We start from the raw sequence: 18,202 nt of genomic DNA, 5'->3' as shown, positions 1-18,202 counted from the left end.
TGGCGGGGGGGACCGCCTCAGGCTTCACCCCTTGCCCTTGGGTGGCTGGGGGGGACCCCTTGATTGAAGGGGTCCCCACTCCTCCAGGGTACCCTGGCCAGGTGTGACTAGTTGGGTATTTAATGCCGCGGCCGCAGGAAGCGGTATAAAAGTGTCCCCCGGCTGTGGCATTATCTGTCCAGCTAGTGGAGCCCGGTGCTGGTACAAAAAATACGGGGTACCCCTATTCTTTTTGTCCCCCGTATTTTTTGCACCAGGACCAGGCGCAGAGCCCGGTGCTGGTTGTTAAAATATGGGGGATCCCTGTCAGTTTTTCCCCCCGTATTTTGGCAACCAGGACCGGCTCAAAGAGCCCAAGGCTGGTTATGCTTAGGAGGGGGGACCCCACGCAAATTTTTTTCGGGTTTTTAACACATTCCATAAAAAATAAAAATATAATATTTTAAATATATAAATAATACTTGTGCCTCCTAAATAGACAAACCAAGTACCTAATCCCTTCTAATATAAATAGATATGCTATTAGCAATAAAAAAAACACAAAAAAACCCATGTTTTTTCAAAATTTTATTATATTCCGCCAGCAAAGTGAGGCGGATTGAAAATGACGAATTTACTGTCAAAAAGCACTGTTGTCGAATTTACATTCTTCAATTGAATATACTTTTGTCGAAAAAGCGGCATTTGTACCATTGCAGAAATGTCGAATTTGTCAAATGTCGAATTTCAAAAAGTCGAATTTGAAAAGTCAATTTTTTTGACGAAAAGTACTGTATTGCATTGTCGATTTTTTTTTTTGGCGAAAAAGTCCAGTTTTTCGGGAATTCGTCCGCAATTGCATATACCCCAAAATATATGTCACATTTAAACCTCTTCTTCTCCTGGGGAAGTGACGTCCAGCCCTGGAGAAACTTAGACATCATAAAATCTACGCAGGTGGTTTTGTCTAGATATTGGTTGTCTCTGGGCATGTACGTTGTATAACTTCCCTCATCCATTATGCCATCAACTTCTGCAAGCGGGAGAAGTGTGTACTGTCATCGCAGCTATTATTCAATGTAGAAAAAAATCTATCTATCCTATCTATCCTCTAGTGCTCGTATGATCAATTTAATCAATATAGTTTTAATACCTTTGGGAACTATCCCAGTGCGACAGTCCGTCTCCTAGTATATTCCTTTAGGGCTTAGGTTATCAAACTCAGTCCTTAGAACCCCCACTGGTCACATTGACATTTTAAAAGATCCACAAGTGGAGCTAATTATTTCACTTGCGATTCTTTGAGTAGACCTGAAAAACGTGAACTTTTTGGGGTTCTGAGGACATAGTTTGAGAACCTATGCTTAGGGCATAGAGGAGGAATTGGGACCAGTACTGAGCTGCATTTAGTGTTTGTAATGGACTTTGGAATTACCCAATTCCACCTACAAGGAAGTTTCCTCAACTCTGCTAGGTTGGTGAACCTGGAACCCTACAGTCTTTTGTGGCAGGGCATCTTATTAATATACAACTGTTTCCAGGGACCCTAAGTTTTGTTTCCTGGCTGTTTAACCAAATACTGAAACCCCTTTTCTACACCTGGCCACCACAGATCACACAATGGCTGTAACACCCCGCTGCTGTCAGCTGGGTTTCTGTATGCTCCTTCCTCTGCTAATTTTACATGCTCACTGCCTGGTAACAGGATGCAGCATTTGAATGTTGTATTCTGCTCCTGATTTCATAAAGAGCTGCTTGGTATTCGTCTGTGGTGCTAATATTGCCAAGCATTACAGGGCAGATGTGAGCTAAAACTTTATTCTGATCATTACTCTGTTTAATAGGGGCAATTACGTTACATGCGATCAGCAACAGGACTCTACTTCACCTATACATCCGGTGTGGATCATTAGATCGACAATGTTTAGGTCGACCACTATAGGTCGACAGGGTCAGAAGGTCGACATGAGTTTTTTTTTTTGTGGGGGGGTTTTGGTGTCGTTTTCTTCATAGAGTGACCGGGAACCCCAATTAGTGCTCCGTGTCCCCTCGCATCGCTCGCTTCGCTCACCATGCTTCGGGCAAGGTGCCTCACTCCGCTACCGCTTCGCTCGGCACAGATTACCGTTCCAATCGTAGTCCACGTGGATCGTTAAGTATGAAAAAGGATAAAAAAAACAAAAACTCATGTCGACCTTTTGACCTGTTGACCTTCTGACCTAGTTACTGTCGACCTAGACACTGTCGATCTTCAGACCGGATCCCTATACATTGTGTATTTACCTCGTGCCCCAGTGCTTGGCTACCATTGGCGCCACGGCATACGATCTCACAGTGCAATGTAATGGAGATGACCTCCGTTTCTATATCTGTTTGTCAACCTTGGCTCATGGTCTTATAGCACTTTGCAGTGCAAATGTTTTATATGCAGACTGTGCACTTGGGTACGTTTGTTGGGCAAGTATTGCAAAATGCACTGTAATAAATAAAAATGTGTAAGTGGGTTTTATGCTTAAGGTGCCCTCCTGCATCTTTAACTGAATATCTATTTTGTGTTAACTGTTGCAGCGTTCTCCTGATCCCCCTGTTCACTCTGGTTCCGGTATGAATGGTCGACCATGTTATGGTCGACAGTCATTAGGTCGACCACTATTGGTCGACATTGTCATGGTCGACACATGAAAGGTCGACACATGAAAAGGTCGACATGAGTTTTTTTACTTTTTTGGGTGTCGTTTTTTTCATAAAGTGACTGGGAACCCCAATTAGTGCACCGCGTCCCCTCGCATGGCTCGCTTCGCTCGCCATGCTTCGGGCATGGTGCCTTCGCTTCGCTCGGCACAGGATTACCGTTCCAATCGTAGTCCACGTGGATCGTTAAGTATGGAAAAGTTCCCCAAAAGAAAAAAAAGGTTAAAAAATTCATGTCGACCTATTCATGTGTCGACCATTTTCATGTGTCGACCATGTCAATGTCGACCAATAGTGGTCGACCTAATGACTGTCTACCATAACATGGTCGACCATGTGAACGGATACCGTTCACTCTTCAGTCTATGCTTAATGCTTCTGCTAGACTGCTCTTTCACGTCTCTCTCCTATCTCCCTGCTCTGCAAGTCCCTTCTTTTTTTCCTACTGAATTAAGTTTTTAAATCCCTCACCTACACAGCTGAATAGTGACAATTGTTTGGGCATCTAAACAGTCCCATTCAGAGGCCCAAAACAATTGAATCCCCCCATAGTCTAGAACGTCCTTACTAGTCCTATTCTTCATATGTCATTTAGTAATTATAGTTTTGTTCAAGCACCCTTGGATCCGACACATTAGCTCTGCTTTACTCTAATTATTTCTGCACCTTATTTTATCAGGTGGTGGAAACAATGGTAGAGTCGTGTACTGAGTGAGATAGGATAAGGTTTAATATTAAAGTATAGGAAAGTATAGTTTGATACAACAGAACTTCTTGCAGTAATGAGACACCTGGCACAGCTAATTAGTATCACACGTATTCCACCATAACGGATGTTTCGGGTATTCCAGTCTGTGTAGTATATTCCAGTCTATAGCATAGTTTCACTTGCTCCATATGTTTCAGTTTAATTTGGGCGGTGATGCCATCTAGGCCTCCACATGTTATCAAACTGGTGCAGGTTGTCTTTTCCAGGCGCTGTGGCTGATGTCTATTGTACAATCCTTTGCATCTACTAATTCTTATATTTATAGTTAGTGTCTGTGTTTTGCATTCATTAAGCAAAATGTGACACACGTATGCAGATATTTTCTGCTGTGTTGTACAGATTGACATTATATTGGCGATAGCCGAGACTGCTCAAATTCGGGCCACATGCTGTACAGCACATTGGGATCCCGTCCAGCGGGATGTTGACCGCATCCCGGTATATAATATAGGTTATTTCCAGTGTGCTTTTTGCAATGCGTGTTCTAATTACATTTAATGGGGTATTCTTTAAATAAATTCCTGTTTCCTGTATCATGCAGGGCTTTGCCACTCTCACCTGATTCATCTATATGCTGTGTTCTACTGTAATGGCTGGCTATCGGAACGTGTTGTCATTTCTGTGATGTGTCCTCACAGCACCTTCCCTGTCTTTTCCCATGGTTATTTCCTATCATTTGTGTCACTTAGCTCCATTATGTCACCATTTTGGGCCACTTTCTCTGAAACAAAAAGCTTCTAAACGCTATGTTTATGTGATGCACCAAAACAATGAGCGAGAGCCAGCTACACATGGGGTGTGTGGGCTACACTTCAAATCACCTGGGAATGTGCTAAGACTACAATGGAGGAGGCATATGGATATAGGCCAGCAACAATCTGCCTACCTGGAAATATTTGCATGCACAAGCATTAGGTTATGTAGTAATTGCGTGCAGGCAACAAGAAGGGGACAGTTTGGAACCAATAGACAGACGTGTTCTCGCACACCAAGCCTCAATACGCCATGCAAGCTGCACTGAGCGTTTTTGTGTGCGAATGTGCGTCTTAATCACTCTTCGATGTGACAAAACCACTTCACAAGACTGCACGGATTCGTTTGATATGCAAAACTTCTATATTTGTGTGCGACGGAGTCTGAATCTGTATAAGAAGCACAATGGAACTCCGCATGAGTAAAACTGCCGACAATGCATTGTTGCACTTCATATGCAGATTCAGACTCTGTCGTACACAGACTTACAAGTGTCCTATATCAAATTAATCAGTGCTTGATGTGGTTGATGCATCGTGATTTAGACAGCTCCGCTGCGAGGAAGGCTCCCAGGACTCTCCCCTGCACTGCACTACAGAAACAGGGTAAAAACAGAGAGGGGGGGCACTTATTGGCGATATTTATAATATTTGAGCTGCTATAAAGGGAACACACTTATTAAGGTTGTCCCTATATATATTTATAGCGCTTGGGTGTGTGCTGGCAAACTCTCCCTCTGTCTCCCCAAAGGGCTAGTGGGGTCCTGTCTTCTATCAGAGCATTCCCTGTGTGTCTGCTGTGTCGGTACGTGTGTGTCGACATGTATGAGGACGATGTTGGCGTGGAGGCGGAGCAATTGCCTGTAATGGTGATGTCACCCCCTAGGGAGTCGACACCAGAATGGATGGCTTTGTTTATGGAATTACGGGATAGTGTCAGCACGCTACAAAAGTCGGTTGACGACATGAGACAGCCGGCAAACCAGTTAGTACCTGTCCAGGCGTCTCAGACACCGTCAGGGGCTGTAAAACACCCTTTACCTCAGTTGGTCGACACAGACACTGAATCCAGTGTCGACGGTGAAGAAACAAACGTATTTTCCAGTAGGGCCACACGTTATATGATCACGGCAATGAAGGAGGCTTTGCATATCTCTGATACTGCAAGTACCACAAAAAGGGGTATTATGTGGGGTGTGAAAAAACTACCGATAGTTTTTCCTGAATCAGAGGAACTGAATGAAGTGTGTGATGAAGCGTGGGTTACCCCAGATAGAAAACTGCTAATTTCAAAGAAGTTATTGGCATTATACCCTTTCCCGCCAGAGGTTAGGGCGCGCTGGGAAACACCTCCTAGGGTGGATAAGGCGCTCACACGCTTATCAAAGCAAGTGGCGTTACCGTCTCCTGATACGGCCGCCCTCAAGGATCCAGCTGATAGGAGGCTGGAGAATACATTAAAAAGTATATACACACATACGGGTGTTATACTGAGACCAGCAATCGCCTCAGCCTGGATGTGCAGTGCTGGCGTGGCTTGGTCAGAGTCACTGTCTGAAAATATTGATACCCTGGATAGGGACAGTATTTTACGGACTATAGAGCAGTTAAAGGAGGCATTTCTTTATATGCGAGATGCACAGAGAGATATTTGCACTCTGGCATCAAGAGTAAGTGCGATGTCCATATCTGCCAGAAGGGCGGTGGGGGGTCGCCTCAAACATTTCAGCGCACAGTGGGCTCACTCGCAGGTGGACCCCTGGATCCTGCAGGTAGTATCTCAGGGTTACAGGTTGGAATTCGAGAAGTCCCCTCCTCGCCGTTTCCTAAAGTCTGCTTTGCCAACGTCTCCCTCCGACAGGGCGACGGTATTGGAGGCCATTCACAAGCTGTATTCTCAGCAGGTGATAGTCAAGGTATCCCTCCTACAACAGGGACAGGGGTATTACTCCACGCTATTTGTGGTACCGAAGCCGGACGGCTCGGTAAGACCGATTCTAAATCTAAAATCTCTGAACCTGTACATACAAAAATTCAAGTTCAAGATGGAGTCACTCAGAGCAGTGATAGCGAATCTGGAAGAAGGGGATTTTATGGTGTCCTTGGACATCAAGGATGCTTACCTTCATGTTCCAATTTGTCCTTCACACCAAGGGTACCTCAGGTTCGTGGTCCAAAACTGTCATTATCAGTTTCAGACGCTGCCGTTTGGATTGTCCACGGCACCCCGGGTCTTTACCAAGGTAATGGCCGAAATGATGATCCTTCTTCGAAGAGAAGGCGTCTTAATTATCCCTTACTTGGACGATCTCCTAAAAAGGGCAAGATCCAGAGAACAGCTGGAGGTCGGAGTAGCACTAACCCAAGTAGTGCTCCAACAACACGGGTGGATTCTGAATTTTCCAAAATCCCAACTGATCCCGACGACACGTCTGTTGTTCCTAGGGATGATTCTGGACACTGTTCAGAAAAAGGTATTTCTTCCGGAGGAGAAAGCCAGGGAGTTATCCGATCTAGTCAGGAACCTCCTAAAACCAGGAAAAGTATCTGTGCATCAATGCACAAGAGTCCTGGGAAAAATGGTAGCTTCTTACGAAGCGATTCCATTCGGCAGATTCCATGCACGAACTTTTCAGTGGGATCTGCTGGACAAATGGTCCGGATCGCATCTGCAGATGCATCAGCGGATAAAATTGTCCACAAGGACAAGAGTGTGTCTGCTATGGTGGTTGCAGAGTGCTCATCTGTTAGAGGGCCGCAGATTCGGCATACAGAACTGGGTCCTAGTGACCACGGATGCCAGCCTGAGAGGCTGGGGAGCGGTCACACAGGGAAGAAACTTCCAGGGCGTGTGGTCAAGCCTGGAGACGTCTCTTCACATAAATATACTGGAGCTAAGAGCAATCTACAATGCTCTAAGCCTGGCAAAACCTCTGCTTCAGGGTTAGCCGGTGTTGATTCAGTCGGACAACATCACGGCAGTCGCCCACGTAAACAGAAAGGGCGGCACAAGAAGCAGGAGGGCAATGGCAGAAGCTGCAAGGATTCTCCGCTGGGCAGAAAATCATGTGTTGGCACTGTCAGTTGTGTTCATCCCGGGAGTGGACAACTGGGAAGCAGACTTCCTCTGCACCCGGGAGAGTGGGGACTTCATCCAGAAGTCTTCCACATGATTGTGGTCCATTGGGAAAGACCAATGGTGGACATGATGGCGTCCCGCCTCAACAAAAAACTGGACAGGTATTGCGCCAGGTCAAGAGACCCTCAGGCAATAGCTGTAGACGCTCTGGTAACACTATGGGTGTACCAGTCAGTGTATGTGTTTCCTCCTCTGCCTCTCATACCAAAAGTACTGAGAATTATACGGCAAAGGGGAGTAAGAACGATACTCGTGGCTCCGGATTGGCCAAGAAGAACTTGGTACCCGGAACTTCAGGAGATGCTCACGGAAGATCCGTGGCCTCTACCTCTAAGACGGGACCTGCTTCAGCAGGGACCGTGTCTATTCCAAGACTTACCACGGCTGCGTTTGACGGCATGGCGGTTGAACGCCGAATCCTAAGGGAAAAAGGCATTCCGGAAGAGGTCATCCCTACCCTGGTAAAAGCCAGGAAGGAGGTGACTGCACAACATTATCACCGCATTTGGAGAAAATATGTTGCGTGGTGTGAGGCCAGGAAGGCCCCGACGGAGGAATTTCAACTGGGTCGATTCCTACATTTCCTGCAAACAGGATTGTCTATGGGCCTCAAATTAGGGTCCATTACGGTTCAAATTTCGGCCCTGTCGATTTTCTTCCAGAAAGAATTGGCTTCAGTTCCTGAAGTCTGACTTTTGTAAAAGGAGTACTACATATACAGCCCCCGGTTGTGCCCCCAGTGGCACCGTGGGATCTTAATGTAGTTTTGGATTTTCTCAAATCCCATTGGTTTGAGCCACTCAAATCGGTGGATTTGAAATATCTTACATGGAAAGTAACCATGCTACTGGCCCTGGCTTCAGCCAGGAGAGTGTCAGAATTGGCGGCTTTATCGTATAAAAGCCCATATCTGATTTTCCATTCGGACAGGGCAGAACTGCGGACGCGTCCTCACTTTCTGCCTAAGGTGGTTTCAGCGTTTCACCTGAACCAGCCTATTGTGGTGCCTGCGGCTACTAGCGATTTGGAGGATTCCAAGTTGCTGGACGTTGTCAGAGCATTGAAAATATATATTTCAAGGACGGCTGGAGTCAGAAAATCTGACTCGCTGTTTATACTGTATGCACCCAACAAGCTGGGTGCTCCTGTTTCTAAGCAGACGATTGCTCGTTGGATTTGTAGCACAATTCATCTTGCACATTCTGTGGCAGGCCTGCCACAGCCTAAATCTGTCAAGGCCCATTCCACAAGGAAGGTGGGCTCATCTTGGGCGGCTGCCCGAGGGGTCTCGGCATTACAACTCTGCCGAGCAGCTACGTGGTCAGGGGAGAACACGTTTGTAAAATTCTACAAATTTGATACCCTGGCTAAGGAGGACCTGGAGTTCTCTCATTCGGTGCTGCAGAGTCATCCGCACTCTCCCGCCCGTTTGGGAGCTTTGGTATAATCCCCATGGTCCTGACGGAGTCCCAGCATCCACTAGGACGTCAGAGAAAATAAGATTTTACTTACCGATAAATCTATTTCTCGTAGTCCGTAGTGGATGCTGGGCGCCCATCCCAAGTGCGGATTGTCTGCAATACTTGTACATAGTTATTGTTACAAAAAAATCGGGTTGTTATTGTTGTGAGCCGTCTGTTCAGAGGCTCCTACGTTTGTCATACTGTTAACTGGGTTCAGATCACAAGTTGTACGGTGTGATTGGTGTGGCTGGTATGAGTCTTACCCGGGATTCAAAATCCTTCCTTATTGTGTACGCTCGTCCGGGCACAGTATCCTAACTGAGGCTTGGAGGAGGGTCATAGGGGGAGGAGCCAGTACACACCACCTAGTGGTCAAACTTTTAAATTTTGTGCCCTGTCTCCTGCGGAGCCGCTATTCCCCATGGTCCTGACGGAGTCCCAGCATCCACTACGGACTACGAGAAATAGATTTATCGGTAAGTAAAATCTTATTATTTCTTTGGTATATTGATGCAGTGTAGTGTCAGTATGACTGTCACTCCCCCACATATATAAATTTCTGCGCTTGCCTGTTATGCCTCATGCCAACCGTAAATAGCTGTGTGTCTGTCCTGTACTATTCAGCTTTATGTAACTTGTAAGCAGAGGTGACTTATTGTAGGTTTTCAGGTATACTCAGGGTTGTGTTTTGTGTTTTTTTGCAGCATTTTTAGTAAAGTGTCTTGTCTACTTGATTAAGGTTGCAGCAAAGGCGCCACAGCTCGTTGCATGGTTTCTGTGGGGCAGTGGTGGTTATGTGGAAACGCAGTCATTTAAAATGTTCTTATATATTTGCTCTTGTCTCTGTTCCCCAGATCGCATTAAATGGCACCCCTTTCTCAGATGGGCCCCTTGCTCCCGATTTTACCGGAGTCCCACAGGTAAGGGATTGCATACAGAGTATTCTCTGTAACGTGTGTTTGTGCGATAATGATATAATTCATATAAATGTGAACACATGATCAGACTTTCAATAAAACTTGGCAACATGCAAATAACTTTATAGGACATTCTATGGAATTTTGTGACATTTGGGCAACTGGAATAAGATACTGCAACCTGTCGTAACCAATTAGATATTGTCCAATTTGGGACCCGCTTTCATTAGTGCAGGTTACCCTGGAGTTTCCTGATGTACTAAGGGTGTAATGGCACTGGCAGTGGGTGGTTTGTTGGGTTTTAATGGTTGAAATAAAGTCTTTTGGTGTCGGTTAACCACGAGAATGGCTGAGAAGTGTTAAGCATCATAGAAGGTGTTTTTTTTAATTTTATTCTATCAAATCCTTTCCCTCCTCAATAATAGTAATTTGGAGCCCTTTGCCTTATTCAGCAGGCTCCCACCGCTTACCCATACTTTTGGACCCTTTCTGCTGATTTTTTTTTTTTTTTTTTTTTTCTGTTGGCAGCTTTCAGCACTCTCCATAACGGAGGGAGATCCAACATGACATGTTGTAGATGGTCAGCAGAGTCCATTTGGACTATTTTTTTTTTTTTTTTGTATTTTATGTGCGCATGTGTGGTGGGAAGGAAGGTCATGCTCTTTGAAGTTTGCATGTTGGGGCATGTGTTTATTCTGCATGCTACATTCCCCTCCTCTAATTTGCAGCTCTTGGACACTACCTATGACCTTCAATTTGCTAAATGAATTTGGTTGCGTTTTCTCGCTGATTCGTTGAAAGAGCTACTAAAGTAACTTTCTCTATCGTCCTAAGTGGATGCTGGGGTTCCTGAAAGGACCATGGGGAATAGCGGCTCCGCAGGAGACAGGGCACAAAAAAGTAAAGCTTTTACCAGATCAGGTGGTGTGCACTGGCTCCTCCCCCTATGACCCTCCTCCAGACTCCAGTTAGATTTTGTGCCCGAACGAGAAGGGTGCAATCTAGGTGGCTCTCCTAAAGAGCTGCTTAGAGAAAGTTTAGCTTAGGTTTTTTACTTTACAGTGAGTCCTGCTGGCAACAGGATCACTGCAACGAGGGACTTAGGGGAGAAGTAGTGAACTCACCTGCGTGCAGAGTGGATTTGCTGCTTGGCTACTGGACACTAGCTCCAGAGGGACGATCACAGGTACAGCCTGGATGGTCACCGGAGCCGCGCCGCCGGCCCCCTTGCAGACGCTGAAGAGAGAAGAGGTCCAAAATCGGCGGCTGAAGACTCCTGAGTCTTCATAAAGGTAGCGCACAGCACTGCAGCTGTGCGCCATTTTCCTCTCAGCACACTTCACACAACAGTCACTGAGGGTGCAGAGCGCTGGGGGGGGCGCTCTGAGAGGCAAATAAAAACCTTATTAGAGGCAAAAAAATACCTCACATATAGCCCACAGAGGCTATATGGAGATATTTAACCCCTGCCTAACTTCAAAAATAGCGGGAGACGAGGCCGCCGAAAAAGGGGCGGGGCCTATCTCCTCAGCACACAGCGCCATTTTCTCTCACAGAAAAGCTGGAGAGAAGGCTCCCAGGCTCTCCCCTGCACTGCACTACAGAAACAGGGTTAAAACAGAGAGGGGGGGCACTGATTTTGGCGATATTGTATATATATAAAAGATGCTATAAGGGAGAAACACTTATATAAGGTTGTCCCTATATAATTATAGCGTTTTTGGTGTGTGCTGGCAGACTCTCCCTCTGTCTCCCCAAAGGGCTAGTGGGTCCTGTCCTCTGTCAGAGCATTCCCGGTGTGTGTGCTGTGTGTCGGTACGTGTGTGTCGACATGTATGAGGACGATGTTGGTGAGGAGGCGGAGAAATTGCCTGTAATGGTGATGTCACTCTCTAGGGAGTCGACACCGGAATGGATGGCTTATTTAGAGAATTACGTGAGAATGTCAACACGCTGCAAGGTCGGTTGACGACATGAGACGGCCGACAATCTATTAGGACCGGTCCAGGCGTCTCAGAAACACCGTCAGGGGTTTTAAAAACGCCCATTTACCTCAGTCGGTCGACACAGACACAGACACGGACACTGAATACAGTGTCGACGGTGAATAAACAAACGTATTTCTCATTAGGGCCACACGTTAAGGGCAATGAAGGAGGTGTTACGTGTTTCTGATACTACAAGTACCACAAGAAAGGGTATTATGTGGGAGTGAAAAAACTACCTGTAGTTTTTCCTGAATCAGATAAAATAAAATGAAGTGTGTGATGATGCGTAGGGTTACCCCGATAGCAAATATTGGCGTTATACCCTTTCCCGCCAGAAATTAGGGTACGTTGGGAAACACCCCTTAGGGTGATAAGGCGCTCACACGCTTATCAAGTGGCGTTACCGTCTCCAGATACGGCCGCCCTCAAGGAGCCAGCTGATAGGAAGCTGGAAAAATATCCTAAAAAGTATATACACACATACGGTGGTTATACTGCGACCAGCGATCGCCATCAGCCTGGAGATGCAGTGCTGGGTTGGCTTGGTCGGATTCCCTGACTGAAAATATTTTATTCATGTAGAGCATTTAATAGGATGCATTCTATATATATGTATGTGAGATGCACAGAGGGATATTTGCTCTCTGGCATCAAGATAAGTGCGTTGTCCATATCTCCCAGAAGATGTCAGGGACACGACAGTGGTCAGGTGATACAGATCCCATACGGCAGATGGAAGTATTGCTGTATAAAGGGAAGGAGTTATTTGGGGGTCGGTCCATCGGACCTGGGGACCACAGCAACAGCTGGGAAATCCAACCTTTTTTACCCCAAGTTACATCTCAGCTAAAAAAGACACCGTCTTTTCAGCCTCAATCTTTCCTTTCCCATGAGGGCATGCAGGCAAAAGGCCAGTCATATCTGCCCAGACATAGAGGTAAGGGAAGTAGACTGCAGCAGGCAGCCCTTTCCCAGGAAAAGAAGCCCTCCACCGCGTCTGCCAAGTCCTCAGCATGACGCTGGGGCCGTGCAAGCGGACTCAAGGTGGGGGGGTAGTCTCAAGAGTCTCAGGGCGCAGTGGGATCACTCGCAAGTTGACCCCTAGATCGTACGAGTATTATCCCAGGGGTAAAGATTGGAGAGTCGAGACATCTTCTCCTCGCAGCTTCCTGAAGTCTGCTTTACCAACGGCTCCCTCCGACAGGGAGGCAGCATTGGAAACAATTCACAAGCTGTATATCCAGCAGGTGATAATCAAAGTACCCCTCCTACGACAAGGAAAAGGGTATTATTTTTCCACACTATATTGTGGTACTGAAGCCAGACGGCTTGGTGACACATAGTCTAAATCTAAAATGTTTTGAACACTTACATAAAAGGTTCAAATCGAGATAAAGTCACTCAGAGCAGTGATAGCGAACCGGAAAAAAGGGGACTATATGGTGTCCCTGGACATCAAGGATTACCTCCATGTCCAAAATTTGTCCTTCTCATCAAGGGTACCTCTGGTTCGTGGTACAGAACTGTCAATATCAGTTTCAGACGATGCCGTTTGAATTATCCACGGCACCCCGGGCCTTTTTACCAAGGTAATGGCCGAAAAGATGTTTCTTCAAAGAAAAAAGGCATCTAAATTATCCCTTACTTGCACGACCTAAAAAGGGCAAGTTCCAGAGAACAGTTGGAGGTCGGAAGAGCACTATCTAAAGTAGTTCTTCGACGGCACGACTGGATTCTAAATATTCCAAGAATCGCAGCTGTTTTCCGACGATACGTCTGCTGTTCCTAGGGATGATTCTGGACACGGTTCAGAAAAAGGTTTTTCTTCCCGAGGAAAAAGCCAAGGAGTTATCCGACCTGTCAGGAACCTCCTAAAACCAGGAAAGGTGTCTGTACATCAATGCACAAGAGTCCTGGGAAAAATGGTGGCTTTTTACGAAGCAATTCCATTCGGCAGATTCCATGCAAGAATTTTCCAAAGGGATCTGTTGGACAAATGGTCAGGGTCGCATCCTCAGATGCACCTGCGAATAACCCTGTCGCCAAGGACAAGGGTATATCTTCTGTGGTGGTTGCAAAAGGCTCATCTATTGGAGGGCCGCAGATTCGGCATACAGGATTTGATCCTGGTGACCACGGACGCCAGCCTGAGAGGTTGGGGAGCAGTCACACAAGGAAGAAACTTCCAGGGGGTATGGACGAACCTGGAAAAGTCTATTCACATAAACATTCTGGTACTAAGAGCAATCTAAAATGCTCTAAGCCAGGCGGAACCACTCCTGCAAGGAAAACCGGTGTTGATTCAGTCGGACAACATCACGGCGGTCGCCCATGTAAACAGACAGGGCGGCACAAGAAGCAGGAGTGCAATGGCAGAAGCTGCCAAGATTCTTCGCTGGGCGGAGAATCACGTAATAGCACTGTCAGCAGTGTTCTTCCCGGGCGTGGACAACTGGGAAGCAGACTTCCTCAGCAGACACGATATACACCCGGGAGAGGGGGGTCTTCATCCAGAAGTCTTCCACATGCTAATAAACTGTTGGGAAAGACCAATGGTAGACATGATGGCGTCTCGCCTCAACAAGAAACTGGACAAGTATTGCGCCAGGTCAAGAGATCCACAGGCAATAGCTGTGGACGCACTGGTAACACCTTGGGTGTACAAATCAGTATATGTGTTTCCTCCTCTGCCTCTCATACCAAAGGTATTGAAGATTATACGGTGAGGAGGAGTAAGAAATACTAGTGGCTCCGGATTGGCCAAGAAGGACTTGGTACCCGGAACTTCAAGAGTTGGTCACGGACGACCCGTGCCCTCTACTTCTGAGAAGGGACCTGCTACAACAGGGTCCCTGTCTCTTTCAAGACTTACCGCGGCTGCGTTTGACGGCATGGCGGTTGAACGCCAGATCCTAAAAGGGAAAGGCATTCCAGAAGAAGTCATTCCTACCTTGATTAAGGCAAGGAAGGAAGTCACCGCGAAACATTATCACCGCATTTGGCGAAAATATGTCGCGTGGTGCGAGGATCGGAGTGTTCCGACGGAGGAATTTCAACTGGGTCGTTTCCTACATTTCCTACAATCAGGATTGTCTAGGGGTCTCAAATTGAGATCTATTAAGGTTCAAATTTCGGCCCTGTCAATATTCTTCCAAAAAGAATTGGCCTCAGTTCCTGAGGTACAGACTTTTGTTAAAGGAGTACTGCATATACAGCCTCCTGTGGTGCCTCCGGTGGCACCGTGGGATCTAAATGTAGTTTTAGATTTCCTCAAATCCCATTGGTTTGAACCATTGAAAAAGGTGGATTTTAAATATCTCACATGGAAAGTGACTATGTTACTGGCCCTGGCTTCCGCCAGGAGAGTATCTGAATTGGCGGCTTTATCTTATAAAAGCCCTTATCTAATCTTCCATTCGGATAGGGCAGAACTGAGGACTCGTCCGCATTTTCTCCCTAAGGTGGTATCAGCGTTTCACCTGAACCAACCTATTGTGGTGCCTGCGGCCACTGGCGACTTGGAGGACTCCAAGTTGTTGGACGTTGTCAGAGCCTTAAAAATATACATTTCAAGGACGGCTGAAGTCAGAAAATCTGACTCGCTGTTGATACTATATGCACCCAACAAGTTGGGTGCCCCTGCTTCTAAGCAGACGATTGCTCGTTGGATTTGTAACACAATTCAACTTGCTCATTCTGTGGCAGGCCTGCCACAGCCTAAATCTGTTAAGGCCCATTCCACAAGGAAGGTGGGCTCATCTTGGGCGGCTGCCCGAGGGGTCTCGGCATTACAATTCTGCCGAGCAGCTACGTGGTCGGGGGAAAACACGTTTGTAAAATTCTACAAATTTGATACCCTGGCAAAAGAGGACTTGGAATTCTCTCATTCGGTGCTGCAGAGTCATCCGCACTCTCCCGCCCGTTTGGGAGCTTTGGTATAATCCCCATGGTCCTTTCAGGAACCCCAGCATCCACTTAGGACGATAGAGAAAATAAGAATTTACTTACCGATAATTCTATTTCTCGGAGTCCGTAGTGGATGCTGGGCGCCCATCCCAAGTGCGGATTATCTGCAATACTGTACATAGTTATTGTTAACAAATTCGGGTTATATTGTTAAGGAGCCATCTTTAAGAGGCTCTTTCTGTTATCATACTGTTAACTGGGTTTAGATCACAAGTTGTACGGTGTGATTGGTGTGGCTGGTATGAGTCTTACCCGGGATTCAAATTGCCTCCCTTATTGTGTACGCTCGTCCGGGCACAGTACCTAACTGGAGTCTGGAGGAGGGTCATAGGGGGAGGAGCCAGTGCACACCACCTGATCTGGTAAAAGCTTTACTTTTTTGTGCCCTGTCTCCTGCGGAGCCGCTATTCCCCATGGTCCTTTCAGGAACCCCAGCATCCACTACGGACTCCGAGAAATAGAATTATCGGTAAGTAAATTCTTATTTACTGACCTATAAAAATATAAAATAATTTAGTGATTATATTTCACTATGTCCACCACTAGTATTTTGGACCCATCGTTCGCTTGGTCACTAGCTGCTGTTCCTGATCTCTCACCCTTTACAATTCCTCTCCCTTACAGCACTATTTCCCTTTTTCTGCCTGCCTTTTCACCTTTCTTCTCCCTGCAATCTTTCTCTCCCCCTCTTCACCCTGTCTTCTTTCTCTCCCCCTCCCAACAGTTTTCATAGCCACATAACGCAGTCAGAGGAAACACCGAGTCTGTTTCCATCCTGTCGCTCTCTTCATTGTGACTGCTGTTGCAGCAGCGCCACCTTCCCCCTCTTATGCCTCAATACGCCATACAGCACAAGACGCCCAACGCTACCGAGTTGCACTGAGCGGTTTAATGTAGCAGTTTCTTTGCGTTTTGAGTCTTATTCGCATTGTGGGCTGTGACTTGAGCCGTATTGAAATTTGTTTAAATATGTCCAAAGTCTCAGATGAGGCATTGTAGCACTATGGGGGGTATTCAATTGTTTAATGGGTTTCTGCTGGCAGCAATTAAGTTAACTTAATTGCTGCCGGCATCAACTTTTTTTTCTTGCTGTCCCTTTTGTTGGGTTTAGCTGTTTTACACGGCTACACCCTGCACTTCTGGGCGCAATAAAAAAAAAAAAGCAATTAGGTCCCCCTGATCTCCCATCACTTTAGACGGGAGATCAGGTGCACATAACCAATTAAATCGCCCCCTTTGTATACAAATTCATACCCGGTCATACACACACATACAAATGTCGCATATGAAATTAGTGCAATCTAGCAAAGTTGTTTATGTGCAAATAAGATCCATTTTTTGGAGCGAGCAAGACGCCTAGTCGCCTAGAGGTGCTGTTTGGTGCGTCTGCGGCAATGGTGTATGAGGACAGATCTTATACTAATTGTTCCATGGCGGGAAATAATTTGACTGTTCAGTAGAGATGTATGGTAATGGCTCCCTCACAAACATGTATTATAAGAAGACCACCTCCTCTAGCGCTTCCCCTGGTCTTGCAGTATGCGTGCTTGCCCCACCAGGGGTTGTCAGTCTATGGTGTCTATTTCACTTACACTCTATTAGCACCATATACTTTTGTATATTATTTTTTTTTGGGGGGGGGGCAGATTGCAGCGTTAGCAGGGTATCTCTTCTGACACAGCAGTTACATGGTGACTAGCAGCTTGGCAGACTTGTTTCAGAGACGTTTATTGTAGATTAACTGATACCTTCATGGGCATGGTCAGTGATGTGTCAGCAGCTCAAATGACTGCATTCTCTGCTTTTGAATTTGTGTGACATTTTAGTAGGACACTGCCTTGAAGATATGTGGATTACATTCATGGCTCATGTCAGTTTTGTTTTGGAAAATGTCTCAAATTGCCCTCCTCTAAAATACAAATCTAAGAATTCCAACTTCTAGACAAATGAAAGGAAACCATAATGCAGCATATATGTAAGCGCATGTCTTACCAGACTTGTACTTTGGCTATTGTTAGTCTTTGATGAAGATGGGTGAATAAAATGCTCTATTGCACTTTCTCCACTGACTTTCTTTGTAAGAAAGTTATGCCAGTCTAAGACAGAACATTGCATTTGACATTCGTACTGGCGTTATACCGTGGTATCTTTTACACGTGGCCTGTGGAACACTCCTATTTAGTGTTAGCAGACACTTATGCATCAGTAGACTTTTCTGAATGGCTTCCTTTTCTCACACTACTTAACGTCTCAGTGAGCACCCGGATACGGTTTAGTGTTGGAGCAATGTATGATGGTATCTGTAGTTTTCTGCCGCAGTTATTGCATACACAACTATGATGTCACTTCAGGCATCCCGCTAACCAGCATTTAGGTACTAGCTTGTATTACAGCTAATTACCCTTCTAGCTGGACAGACACAGTAATGTAGAATTCAGAAGCCAGCAGGACGGTTAAAGAAGCTATGTAAGTTTTGCCTTAGTTTTCCTCAATAGAAATCATTTAAAAAAAAAAAAAAAATGCCTCAGAAGTAGTGTC

The 18,202-nt window shown here is 46.0% G+C and overlaps 1 protein-coding gene across 4 annotated transcripts in view; it reads left to right on the top strand.

Moving 5' to 3' along the window:
* The window catches only part of FAM193A (family with sequence similarity 193 member A), a 162,068-nt gene that overhangs the window by 52,550 nt on the left and 91,316 nt on the right, over positions 1–18,202 (top strand). For all 4 annotated transcript variants that reach the window (XM_063924609.1, XM_063924600.1, XM_063924592.1 and 1 more), the window contains exon 2: positions 9,648–9,713. In XM_063924609.1, the coding sequence (XP_063780679.1) occupies positions 9,648–9,713 (66 nt within the window). The remainder of the gene's footprint in view (positions 1–9,647; positions 9,714–18,202) is intronic.

This window comes from Pseudophryne corroboree, chromosome 1, assembly GCF_028390025.1.
Source record: "Pseudophryne corroboree isolate aPseCor3 chromosome 1, aPseCor3.hap2, whole genome shotgun sequence".
NCBI lineage: Eukaryota > Metazoa > Chordata > Amphibia > Anura > Myobatrachidae > Pseudophryne > Pseudophryne corroboree.
This window is presented reverse-complemented; position numbering and strand designations above follow the sequence as displayed.